Below are 12,215 nucleotides of genomic sequence, written 5' to 3'. Positions count from 1 at the left end.
GTCGTCATCACTAGAATTGGTCTTGGTCCTATTCCTGACCGGCCCGTTCAGTTCCATGCTGAAATCAGCAGCAGTGAAAGTGACATTTCCGTCTGAAAGCCAAGTTTCTGTACCGAACTCGACTATTCCTAGCCAAGGATCCTTGGGTAGATCATTCGGTGTGTCAATGTGTTTGTGTGCTTGCTCAAGGATGTATTCAAAAAGAGGATAGAAGTCTTCGTCAAAGGACAAGACGTCCTCGCCGTTGCGAGTGACGGCAGTGAATACGTGGGTGCCACCTGAGTTGCGGCCATAGTATAATGAGCTTGGTATTGTCAGTGCTGAGAAGAAATCATCGAGAAGCCGGAACTCACAACTCGGTCTCTCCAAGTGTCACGTTGGAGAGTATCGTATTCTCCTGTCGACCAAGCCACCACGGATCTCCCACCCGACCAAGCCAGACCATAAACTCGATAGCCGCATCTTGAGGATACAGAGTCCTATTGCGGTCATCGTCGAGGAAGAAGTCCCAGGCGGCATTGGCCTGTACTCCGTCTCTCTGCAGCTCCGCCTTATTCTCTGCCCACACAGACTGAGTAAACTCGCGAGGCGGCTCACTGGGACTACCAGGAGTGTACATCCATTTAGTCGCGAGGCGGATAGATTGAAGACTGCTGAGGCGCAGGGGGATATCTTTGTGGCTGAATCGCACGTATGGAAACGAGTGGACGTCTTGAATGTCTTTATCCCAGTTCCAGATTGTGTCAACGGCAAGCGTGGAATTGTCAACTCTCATGCACACGAAGCCGTCTTTGGGGCTTTTGTCGTTCCATGCATTTGGATAGTCTGCATGTGAAGAGTCAGCTAGGTGCAGATTCGTGTGACATCAGTTGTTTACTCACACATGAGCGAATCGTTCAACTCGCCAAACCTCTGATTATCACAAATAGTCGTGACATGATCGGAAGTGGCTGAAACAACCCCAAACAGCAACGCGACCGCGTTGGCAACGCCTACAACCAACCTCATATCGATGGTTGTTGACCCTTTTTTCCTCCGACACAGACAAAAAAGAAGGTGGTTAGGGGTTAGTAGCGGTCATAGAAAAAATAAAAAAAACGCGCCGTCGTCTGACTTTTGGCTCTGTTGCATGGTCAACGATAAACCCCGCTCGTCACCAAGAGCCCAGACTCTTGGAAAGTCTTGGCCCACAATTTGGACATACGTGAACATGTTGGATACGCTGGATTCAAGATGAAACCTTGGCAAAACACGCGCTTTAATTTATTCAAGAGGTCGCTGGATGGTTGCGTCACTTGGCTCTCGATATCCCTGTTGACGCGAGATAGTGATTAGCCAATCAGAGTCACCAGAACAGCTGACGTGGCCTTATTGGCAGAGCTCGGCATCCTCGGCAGCGTCATAGCCACCTTGGAACTGGAGACGAAAGGTGGCTGTAATCTCCCATATCTGCCAAGACGAGTGGCTTTACGGGTTGTCCTCCCAATATGAAACTATGACCGATGGAAGAGAGTTGCAATAACTTCATCAGATAGAAAGATTAGAGCCCAATGTCGTCCTCATTTTCAGGACTTGTACATGGCAGGGTAGGCCTCTTTCTTGAAGCAATTAAAAGAGTTTTGTTAGAACTAATTGCGCAGGTTTAATAGGTATGGAGTATGTTACCTAACTATCGCGTTGTTAAATGCCGTATTCTATGTACGTTCTTTCATCATTGTTGTGAACATTGGTAGGGCGTTGACAAAAGCATCCTTTTTTGCGATAAACAGTGTTCACGAGCTAGAAGCTTACGGATATAGTCATTCAATGTTTATATGGCTATGAGAATAGTCCTATGCTTTGATAGGTTTAATTAAAATAAATTTTAGTCTTTGTCCATCAGGTATATATAGGTTGCGCAAGATAGTTGCCAATACCTGATTCTCTTCCACTATAGGGTAGGTGGCCAGAGATTATGTGGCTGGGTTGATCGATCGATGGGCGCGACCCGTCCCGAGCCCCTCCCCCTCACCAAGGTCCAACACCTTCCATCGCGCTCGTCGCTGCCCTTCGAGTTGCCAATGGACTTCTTGCGCTTTAGTATTTCGCTATGGACGCGCAATGCTAAAGAAGCCTCGATCCGCAATCGCAAAGCTCACTCGAACGAGACACGAACCCGATGAACCGACCTCTTGGAGAATGCATCAAAAGCGCGGTCGCGTCAATCACCCAGCGACTTCAACCTGCTGACATCACACAATCATCCCCGCGTCTGTCGATGCCTCCCCTTCCCAATTCGACTCTGCCCCCAATGCTGCTCCAGCGCCTCCTTGACGATGCCGAAAGCCCTCCTAAGACACCAGATTCTCCGTTCACGGTCGGCCCCCATTCAGCGTGCGGCCTCCCTGCCCCTCAAACCAACGAACGAACGAACGAACCCGAACCCCGAAAGCTGGGGGCGGCATTGATGGAGGAGTATCGCTGTGGGCTAGCATCCTCTGCAATGTTCCCTCTACCCCCCTGCTCCAGACTGAGCATGGTGTTATCCCCATTGCATCGTCTTTGATGTGATCACCGGCTCCTACGACATTGCCCCGCCATGCCTTGCAGATACGCGCCATGTCGGATACTGCTGCTCTCGTGAGGTCAATGCTTGCCCATGTTGGTGCATCTCCGCCGTGAACTGTAGATAAACTGCAAGCCAAGTAAATATCCTGGCCCTCTATTAAGAATTCTCGAAGAAGAGCTTCTTCTGGATCCCAATCACATCCGTGCGGTTGGCAGCTTTCCTGCCCATGCTTTGGTGGCAGGACGCAGCTCCCCCTCTCCAGTGGGCCGACAACCATTGCCTCCGCCATGCTGCCGTCCTGATGGGCTCCCCAAATGCTGTCTCTGTAGCCTCCGCTGAATGGAACGAACTCACCGTAGGCGGCATTGTTCTGGTAATTGTCCACCAGCCATGATCTCACATGCTGTGCTCTCAGACTGTGGCTTGCATTGATGCTTGCCAAGCCTGGTTCTCCTGCAGGGACTCGTAGATTCGGTGCTAGCTTGAACCTGCAATTGCACCCTACCAAGGCTGGGCTCAGAGGCTGCATAGGCGCAACTTACAAAGCAAGCCATCAGCATCCATACTATTAAGCTTGTGACAATAACATTCCTAGCGTGCGAGTGTCCAGCTGAGCGGTGAGGTGTACGGTAAACACGGCATATGTCTGAGACGACGGCGTCTAACACACAATGATCTCGCCATTCTCAAAAGAGGGACAGTAGAAACTGCAGACCACTTGCCGAGTGTCTGACGGCCATATGCTTACGCGGAGATGGTGGAGTCTGGCGTTGAGAGCTGAACATGACGTATCCCGGCAGCGCCGAATATCCGAGACTTCGGCACGGCGCTTGCCGAGAGCATCACGAACCGAGCCGTGAGATCCGATGTGCCCTATCATGATCGATCTGGAACAGCTGTCGAACATTGTCTGAGAATGTCAGGAATACGCAAGAGGCTTTGTTTGAGACGACTCCGCAATGACAGCATTGCACCCTGTTGTCGCGCATACACAAACTCTGTCTTTGCTTAAGAAGGGCCATCTGGACCCTTTTCGATTTCTGAATTCTCTAAGCTGGTTCTTCACCATTAAACACTACACTCTAAACTCTTGATAAATCTTCATCTTCCTTTTCAAAGTATCCATTATGGGCTGGTTTGATAGTGAGAAGACCTTCAAATATGCGACTGGATCACCGACTGACACACAATAGGCGACTCCGATCAGGCTCAGGCCTACGACCAGGTGGTCAACCGCCCTCACGAAGCTGAGTGGACTCACGAGCTTCTCGGAGGTGCTGCCGCATTCGAGGCGGCCAAGGCATACGAAGACCACGTCTCTCGAAATGGTCAGTGACAAGAACTTGGTAGACTATCCTCACGACTTGACTAACACGATCACTAGGTCACCCCGACTCACACGCCAGAGCAAAGGAGATTCTTGCAGGAGCTATCGGTGCCTTTGTGGACCGCGAGGTTGAGACCAAGGGTCTGGACTATGTCGATCGTGAAAAGGCAAAGCGCCATGCTCAGCGACAGGCTGAGGAGCAACTTGCCCAGGAGGGCCGTTATTAAATATCATCAAGTTAGCGTTGCACTTGAATCCTGGAATAGTTAAATATGACAAACTCTTCATGTCAATACCTATTTGGAAGCATCAGTTCACGTGAACTGTGAACATTATCAAGCGGCACTTTAGTTCTCACAACAACAGGAAGAAATTCTCTTATTGGATAAAGTTGGGTCATCAATATTCATATTTTCTCTTTGTACTTGAGGCTTGTGAGCCACTGTTCAAGCGCTACCTATGTACTTGGAAACCAAACCAACTGCTATCCTGCTACTAGCCGGGACCCCCATTGCGTCAGATTGGCTGGGAGCCACTGATTCAAGTCGTCACCCCGTTCGATAGTCCCATCGTTGTACCATTGCTCAACTCTCATACTCTCATATATTCATCAATAATAAAGGCTTGTCCGTGAGACACCCTTAAATAAGATCGTGATCGCAGAACTTGCCCAAAACCGCCGTAAAGTCATGTTCGTGAAGTGAAGCAGCGTCTCGCACTCTCTTGATGGACGCCGTGGTAACGTTGGAAGGAGTCTTGGGGATCAGGTCCTTACCGTCAACGGCAAGGATACTGAGCACATGGGCTGCTGCCTTGGCGTTGATGGTGATTGTCTCGGGAACAGGGTTGGTGATGTTGTCACAGGCCTGGTGGTAGCAAGCATCCTGCTCTGCTCCAGTACCTGTGAAGAGACCACCAACGGGCTTGTTGATGACCTCAAGGAAAGGAACGTAGTCAGTGCCGCCAGTGAGACCAACGGGAGTAACCTCGATACCCTTGGAAGTAAAGTGCTCCACGAAAAGATCCTCAACCACATCGGATCCAGGAGGACCACCAGGTCCAACCCTCTCGCCAGTACCGTCGAAAACTCCATAGAAACCCCGCGAAACCATGTCAAAGTTGAGGTAGACGAGAAGCTTGTCAACCTCTTGAGGAGTCAGACCGTTGACATATGCCCTGCTTCCCCAAAGACCGTTCTCCTCAGCTCCCCACCAACCAAATTTGACCTTGAGGTTGGTAGAAAAGTGCTGCAGACCCTTGGCAACCTCGAGGATAAGAGAAGTACCCGATCCATCATCGTTGATGCCAGGACCGGCCTTGACCGAATCTAGATGAGCTCCAAGCATGACCACATTCTTGGCATCACCTCCCTTGGTCTCAGCAAACACATTCTGCGTGATGCGTTCCTCAATAAGCTGTTGAATCTGGACGTAAGCCTCGACTGTCTCTCCTGCATCGAGCCGGGCCTTCAACGCTTGTCCCGGCTCTTGGTCGATGAGAGCGGCAGGAACATATTCATCAGGGTTGGGGTTTGAGAGAGATCCGGCGGTGAGCTTGGCAGGATCAGAGTTGTAGAGGACAACAGCAACGGCACCTGCCTTGGCAGCAGCCTTCAACTTTCCAGCAAAGGTTGTGGCATCAGGGCAACGACCGCGCTCAACAAGGACAATCTTGCCCTCTGCACCGAGGCCTTCGTAGTTGTCGGCCGAACATCCAGCCTCGCCCTCGGGTCCATGAACCAGCTCTCCCGTGATACCTTCCTCAGGAGTGCTGGGTGTGTAGGTCAGGGCGACAGTGCGGAACGTCTCATCATCGACTGTGACCTCTGCAGCTGTGGTGTCGGTATAGAGGGCAGGGAAATCCTCCTTCCACGCCTTGAAACCCTTGAGCTTCTTCAGCTCCCTGTAGATGAAATCCACAGATGCGTCATATCCGGGAAGACCAAAAGCGCGGTTTCCGCCATTGGCGTAGGCAATGTCGTTGAGCTTTTGCAGGTTTCTCATCAAACTGAGACAGTTAGTATGCAAATCTCAGGCCACTGGATGAGAACATACCCCTTCTCAGTAATGAGCTTCTGGAGCTTGTGAGATTTGACCTGTGGTCTGCGGTCCTTGCCAGCTGCTCCCAAAGAAGGGAGCAGCGTCAGAAGAGTAGCTGCTGTAGTCAACTTCATTGTCGATTTCAAGGTAGGATTCCTGTCTCAAGACAATGATGGGAACACCAAAAAAAGACTTAGGAGGGGAAAGCAGCTTAATATACATGGTACCACTTGTACTCCATCGACATCAACAAGTCCCTCATTAACGTCACGCAGGGCATCTCGCGCAATAACCCCACCCCGTGAGTTATCGCGGAGCTATCAACCTTTGGAAGGTGGCTCGGGGATTCCATCGGCGGCCAGGAAGATCAGGCTTGAATCGGGAAGGTCGAAAAAGAAGCTGTGCTGACATTCTTTTATCAGCGTTACATGCCAAGACGACACTAGGAATATGCATAATCCCGGGCCTGCCAGGGGCAAGGATCCCCGCCTCAGAGTTTCATTGATGGATTGATGGGTTTTTTGCGAAAGAAACATTTGCAAGGAAACGTCTGAGGGGTGGATGAGTAGCTATTGGTCATTTTACTCTGACTCTCAAGGGTCGGTGGCAAGGTAGACATATGAGAGCAAGGGCCCAACACCTCGACTTATTCGGGTGATGACGCAACGCAAGTACAAGGTAGTCGTGATACGCTACTCCGCAGCACGCCTAGGGGACTTTTGTTAGGCTTGGCTACCTGGTCTCGGAGGTGGATATCTGATGGGGAAGCTCAAGTCCTTTTGTTCCGCGCATCTGACCTGGAAGCGTCATGTACCTGTACCAACAAGGCAGATCTTTGAGGACTATGGTGGCCGAAATACACGGTCAAATCGTTGTCAGGTGATATCCGTTCGGGATCAATCCTCCGGGCGACAAGACTTTGTGAGCGACTGTCTTTTGAAGAATCATTGAACGATCGTTTCTGGGACTTCGGAATTATCGGGTTTTGCTTAATGAAAGAGACCTGTTGCGTTGAGAGAAAATCTACCTGGTTGATTAGCACCTTTTTTATCTCACGAGCTTGTGCGCGCCTTTAGCCACCGCCTCGTGGAGTCGTGGTCCAGTTACCGTCTCCCCTAACAACAAGAGAGATTCCTGCATCTAGTTCTATAGGACACGTAAAGTAAATTTTTTTTTTGAAGTACTCTGGATTTCTTTAGGTGGAAGATAGCCGGGACAATACGTGGCTTGCATCCTAGCACTAGTTATGCTTGCTTTATTTAATAGAATATCAAAGCATAAGAAGTTTTTTAGAGGATAGAAAATAGGCTTAATTTTCACTGACTATAAACATTCACCTATGAGATACACTGGATAGATGATATTTGAGATGATACTTGGCATTGGGTCCCCCGAGGTGGTTGAGGCTCCGCGGATATAGGGAAGCTTTCTATTTTAGAAGATATCCGAGTTAGGTTGCAGTAGAGACTAACTAGAGCTAGAAACATCTCCAATGAGATGGCATTCATTTAAGAAGCGCGCTAATGCAAGGGCGATCTATGGTACCTAGGCACCTCGGGCGTGGGAAGAGTGGTTACCGGTTCCGTCAACCCATCAAGGTGGCGTGCCCAAATAGCAGCTGTCAAGTTCGGCACGGTATGCATGGGCGATCTCTGCATGAGTAAAAGACGATTGAAATTCGAAGACTAAGGGAATCTGAACTGCTAACTAATCTGAAAACGTAACTCATCACTCTCATCATTCTCATCAAACTCGACAAACATAACCGTAAACTTGACCCTTAGACCAAGTGATACTCGTGCAGCATCTGTCCAATCTGAGATCCTTGCAACTTGGACATCAAGAACGCACGAATACGCTCCGGCAGCCAAGGCGCCAACTCCTTGCCATCTCTCAACTGAGACATGGCATCTAGCAAGACTCTGACATCGTAAGTCGAGCCAAACACCTCTGGGACAGCGCGGTCAACGCCCGTGAGCTGGTAGACAGACTCCATTCCCGTACGCACAGCATACTCGGTCGTGAAAATGCAGTCACGGGTCGTCTCGGCAAACTGTCCGATAAAGGCAAAGTTCTGAGAACCAGCCGGAACAACGTCAGGACGATCTCCAGCCTGTCGTGGCATGAAGAAGGCGGTGATGTATGGCATCATGGTAGGAACGCACTTGACAGCGTCAGCAGCCAGAGTAGCGATCTCGCTGGTCGGCACGCCCAGATGGTACAGCCACTCCTGGACAATCTCTTCTCCGGTGCATTCCTGCATGGGCTTCTTGACGTAATCTCCTGGCTTTTCGACGAGCAGACCATAGATCCAGCCGACAACCGAACCCTTGGGTTGGTTCTTGAAGTGAGGCTGTCGGTTCACGGTCCAGCTCATGATCCAGCTCGAGTCACGAACAGTGACAATACCTCCAGTGACGACCTTGCCGCTGAGGGGATCTCGCTTGCACACCTTTTGGATGTACTCGGGGATACGAGCATCCAGAGTCTGGAACGTGGCCGACTCCCACTTTGTGGCCTTGATGTCTCCGCAAAAGACCTCGGGACGTCCAAAGGCGGGATCCTTGGCAGCGATGCGGCGCCACAGATCCCATGCTGGAGCTGGGCCCTCAAGGAGCTTAGGAACAGTATGGTGATCTCCATAGCCCGTGTTTTCAGTCAGAGATCCAATAGTCATGAAGACCAGATCATCAGGGCTCAGAGCCTGGCCGGACTTTTTGCCATCCTTGATCCAATGGATGTAAGTGGCCGTCTTCTTATCCTCCTTGATGTCAAAGTCGACATCCTGGACCTCGGTGCTGTACTGGAATACAACTCCCTTCTCCTCAAGCCACGTATGCAGCGGCACGACCAAAGACTCGTACTGGTTGTACCTCGTGAATTTCAAGGTTGAAAAGTCGGGCATGCCACGAATGTGGTTGACGAATCGGTGCAGGTACAGCTTCATCTCCAAAGCTGAATGCCAGGTCTGAAAAGCAAACATGGTCTGCCAGTACATCCAAAAGTTGCTGTCAAAGAACTCTTGGCTAAAGACTTGATCGATCCTCACGTTTTCAACCTCCTTTCGCGTGGCCAAGAACAACTTGGTCACCTCGGCTTGTGCCTTTTCGCTGAGGGTAAAGAGAGTGCCAGTCTCGGCGTCTTGACCTTGCTTGATGGTGGCTCGCTGAAGAGAAAAGTTGGGATCTCTCTTGTTAAGCCAGTAGAATTCATCAAGAACACTGGCTTCGTTTTCTTCAAGGGAGGGAACAGATCGGAAGAGGTCCCAAAGACACTCAAAGTGAGACTCCATCTCTCGACCACCTCGCATGACGAATCCCTTTTCAGAATCATGAATTCCGTCGAGGGCACCGCCAGAGATGTTGAGCTCTTCAAGGATGGTGATGTTCTTGCCTGGCATCTGAGCGTCACGGACGAGGAATGCGGCTGTGGAGAGACCAGACAGTCCAGAGCCAACAATCCAGGCCTTTTTCTTCTCGATGCCCTCAGGCTTGAGAGGACGAGCAAAAGCCTCGTAGTTGCCCTTGCTGTAATACATGATGAAAAGATGTAATATTCAATGTGAACTTGTTGTTATTGTTGCTTGTTTCGTTGTAGTTATGATAAGACATTTTCGCAAATCGACGCGATGAAGCATAGTATTTATGCTTAAGCATCTCGTGACAATCTCCATTGAAAAAAATGCCATTCTCACGAACAATCAGATCATACAGAGCCTGTGATGCAATTGAATTCGTCGCCGTCCGAGGCTTCAATTCCAGACCGAGGATCACATGCTAGCGAAGACCGAGAGTGGGTCAAGAGTGATAGTTATCGTGAAGCTTACGTCGCCTGGTTTCAGTGACGAACGGGTGACGGTGGGGAGATTGTACGCGGGACTCGATAGGAGCGTGACTTGTTGTTCTTGGCTTAGTTGATGGGTTTTAAGGAACGTGCGGCGGTGTGAGGCTCTTTTGCAGCCCATTGTGACCGTTGCCAAGCTGTCGGTAGTGACGCACGAGGCGTCGACGGTACTGCACTGGCACACACACACACTGAAGGATTCTAGAAGCCGAGGTGACAGCTTTCGGCCCTTCAGGGGGTGAGGTGCATTAATTTGGCAGTTGACAATGATGTTATTGGTCAATGTGATAAGACTACTTCTCAGGATGGCCACGAAAGTCTCCAAGGTTCTCGACATTCCCACTGCATTCACATTTCCATTTGCATTTTCCGTTCATGTGATTTCCCATTGACTTTACGTTAGTGTATGGTCCGTGTCATCCGGCGTCCACCATTCCTCTTCTACTCCAACACTCAGAAGCGCATCTGCTGAAATCCCTTCTCCAACAAGACCTGCTCCATCTCTCGATGTCCCTTGGAAATGGCCAAGTCAAGCGGCGTCCTTCCGTTATTATTCTTGAGGTTCTGGTTCGCTCCCGCTCTCAATAACGCTCGCGCAGCCTCAATGTGATTCTCGTAAGCTGCCATGTGCAAGGGAGTCCACCCCTCTTCTTGCGCGATATTCGGGTTCGCTCCAGATGAGAGTAGGTACTGAACGGCATTGGTACTTCCGTGGTTTGCAGCAAGACTCAATGGAGTCCATCCAACGTTGGTTTGAACTGACGAATCGCATCCATTCGCGAGCAAAACCTGCACGACGTCTACCTGGTTCTTCTTCGCGGCTACATGCAGAGGCGTCCAGCTGCTGCTGTTCGTGGCCCTCATGTTGGCGCCGCGCTTGATGAGCATCTTGACAGTCTCGGGATAACCCTCACCTGCTGCAACACCCAGCGGCGTCCACCCGCTATCATTGCGAGTTTCAATATCCGTCTTTCGGTCAAGAAGGGCCTCCACAATTTCCTTGTGCCCATTGCCAGCGGCCGAGGTGATAGCGGCCCAACCATCATTGCTTCGAGTGTCGAGTGGAGCACCCTTCCTCAACAGCATCCTCACAATTTCTAGGTGGCCGTTGCAAGAAGCTGAGTGTAAAGGCGTCATGTTTTCCTTGTTTTGCGTGGCAACCACTGCCCCAAATCCAAGCAAACTCCGAGCAATCTCAGAATAGCCGCGATTCGCAGCAGCATGTATCGGAGTCCATCCGTCCTTGTTTGCCTTATTCGGATTTGCACCAAACTCTAGAAGCAAGATAACCGTCTCCTTGAAGCCACAGAGTACCGCCGTGTAGAGTGGAGAGTGACCACGGTTATCAGCCAAGTCCTTGTCTGCTCCAGCGTGGAGCAGTGCCTTGGCAATCTCGACATTGCCTTCGCTTGCAGCCGAGTTTAGAGGCGTCCAGTTATTCTTGTTAGGGGTTCTGGGGTCTGCTCCTCTTTGGAGAAGCAGCTTGACGACTTCGTCATGATTCTCATTGGCTGCTGCATTGATAGGAGTCCAGTAGTTATCCCCTGCCGCTCTGGAGATGTCTGCTCCGTAGTCGAGGAGAATGCTGACGATATCGGCATGGCCGGCGTCAGCTGCCAGATACAACGGAGTGCAGCCAATAGGCGTGAGAGCATGAACGCTTGCTCCATAACTCAGAAGAAGCTTGGCCACTTCAAGATGGCCGTTGGTGCATGCATTGTGCAGAGCCGTATGGCCTTTGTGCGAGACATGGTGGATGTTTGCCCCGTATTGAAGAAGGAGCTGCACCACCTCAACATGGCCATCGTCTGCCGCTGTACCAACTGGAATCCACCCCGCAGAATTGGGTATATTTATATCGGCGCCTTGCTCCAGCAAGTACCTCACGACGTCGAGATGACCATTGCCAGCAGCCGCGTTGAGCGGAGTCATCTTGATCTCGTGGTCCTTGTGAATCAAGTTCTTGTCAACGCCATGTTCAACGAGCATTCTGACCGAGCGGAGATGCCCAAACTTGGCTGCGCAGTAAATAGGCGACTGTCCATCGGTTGAAGCTGCGTGCATGTCTGCACCATATCGTAGCAACATGAGGAGGGCGTCCGGTTGGCCGTGGTTGGCAGCCGCATTCAATGGGGTAAAGCCGTGTTCGTTGCCTGACTGATAGTCTCCTCCGTGATTGATGAGATATTCTAGAGTGTGTAATTGTCCAGTCACAGCAGCAGAGAATGCGGGTGATTGGCCGTGCTCGCCGGTGGCCAAGATGTCTGCCCCCATCGCCACAAGTCTCTGGAGTTCAGCAAGATCGCCTTCTCGAGCAGCGATATTGAAAGGAGAGGGCTGAGGTCCGTCATCGGATTCATCTTCGGAGTCGCCGTTTGGTGGCGCATTAGCCGCCTGAATGTATGAGGGTGGAGGAATATAGGCATGGGCATCCTCTATCTGGCTCCAAGACGGCTGA

At 50.8% G+C, this 12,215-nt stretch overlaps 5 protein-coding genes across 5 annotated transcripts; 1 reads left to right on the top strand and 4 right to left on the bottom strand.

Annotated features, from left to right (window-relative positions):
• Positions 1–48: 48 nt before the first annotated feature.
• Positions 49–817, bottom strand: NECHADRAFT_7134 (uncharacterized protein; the record flags this gene model as incomplete). The annotated part of the gene is made up of 2 exons (XM_003040371.1): positions 49–304; positions 354–817. Coding segments are annotated over 2 exons (720 nt in total), but the record flags the coding sequence as incomplete, so codon positions are not given.
• A 1,216-nt stretch (positions 818–2,033) lies between these two features.
• On the bottom strand, positions 2,034–3,391 carry NECHADRAFT_102064 (uncharacterized protein; the record flags this gene model as incomplete). The annotated part of the gene is made up of 3 exons (XM_003040370.1): positions 2,034–3,049; positions 3,091–3,113; positions 3,297–3,391. 3 exons carry the CDS (start codon positions 3,389–3,391, stop codon positions 2,352–2,354), a joined length of 816 nt encoding a protein of 271 aa, XP_003040416.1. The 3' UTR covers positions 2,034–2,351.
• Positions 3,392–3,743: 352 nt separating this feature from the next.
• NECHADRAFT_29592 (uncharacterized protein) lies at positions 3,744–4,081 on the top strand (the record flags this gene model as incomplete). Its single annotated transcript, XM_003040388.1, has 2 exons — positions 3,744–3,876; positions 3,933–4,081. Coding segments are annotated over 2 exons (282 nt in total), but the record flags the coding sequence as incomplete, so codon positions are not given.
• Positions 4,082–4,516: 435 nt separating this feature from the next.
• On the bottom strand, positions 4,517–6,048 carry NECHADRAFT_52779 (uncharacterized protein; the record flags this gene model as incomplete). Its single annotated transcript, XM_003040369.1, has 2 exons — positions 4,517–5,882; positions 5,930–6,048. 2 exons carry the CDS (start codon positions 6,046–6,048, stop codon positions 4,517–4,519), a joined length of 1,485 nt encoding a protein of 494 aa, XP_003040415.1.
• Positions 6,049–7,694: 1,646 nt separating this feature from the next.
• On the bottom strand, positions 7,695–9,452 carry NECHADRAFT_52774 (uncharacterized protein; the record flags this gene model as incomplete). The annotated part of the gene is made up of 1 exon (XM_003040368.1): positions 7,695–9,452. One exon carries the CDS (start codon positions 9,450–9,452, stop codon positions 7,695–7,697), a length of 1,758 nt encoding a protein of 585 aa, XP_003040414.1.
• Between the last annotated feature and the right edge of the window lie 2,763 nt (positions 9,453–12,215).

Source organism: Fusarium vanettenii (genome assembly GCF_000151355.1).
Source record: "Fusarium vanettenii 77-13-4 chromosome 11 genomic scaffold NECHAsca_69_chr11_6_0, whole genome shotgun sequence".
NCBI lineage: Eukaryota > Fungi > Ascomycota > Sordariomycetes > Hypocreales > Nectriaceae > Fusarium > Fusarium vanettenii.
This window is presented reverse-complemented; position numbering and strand designations above follow the sequence as displayed.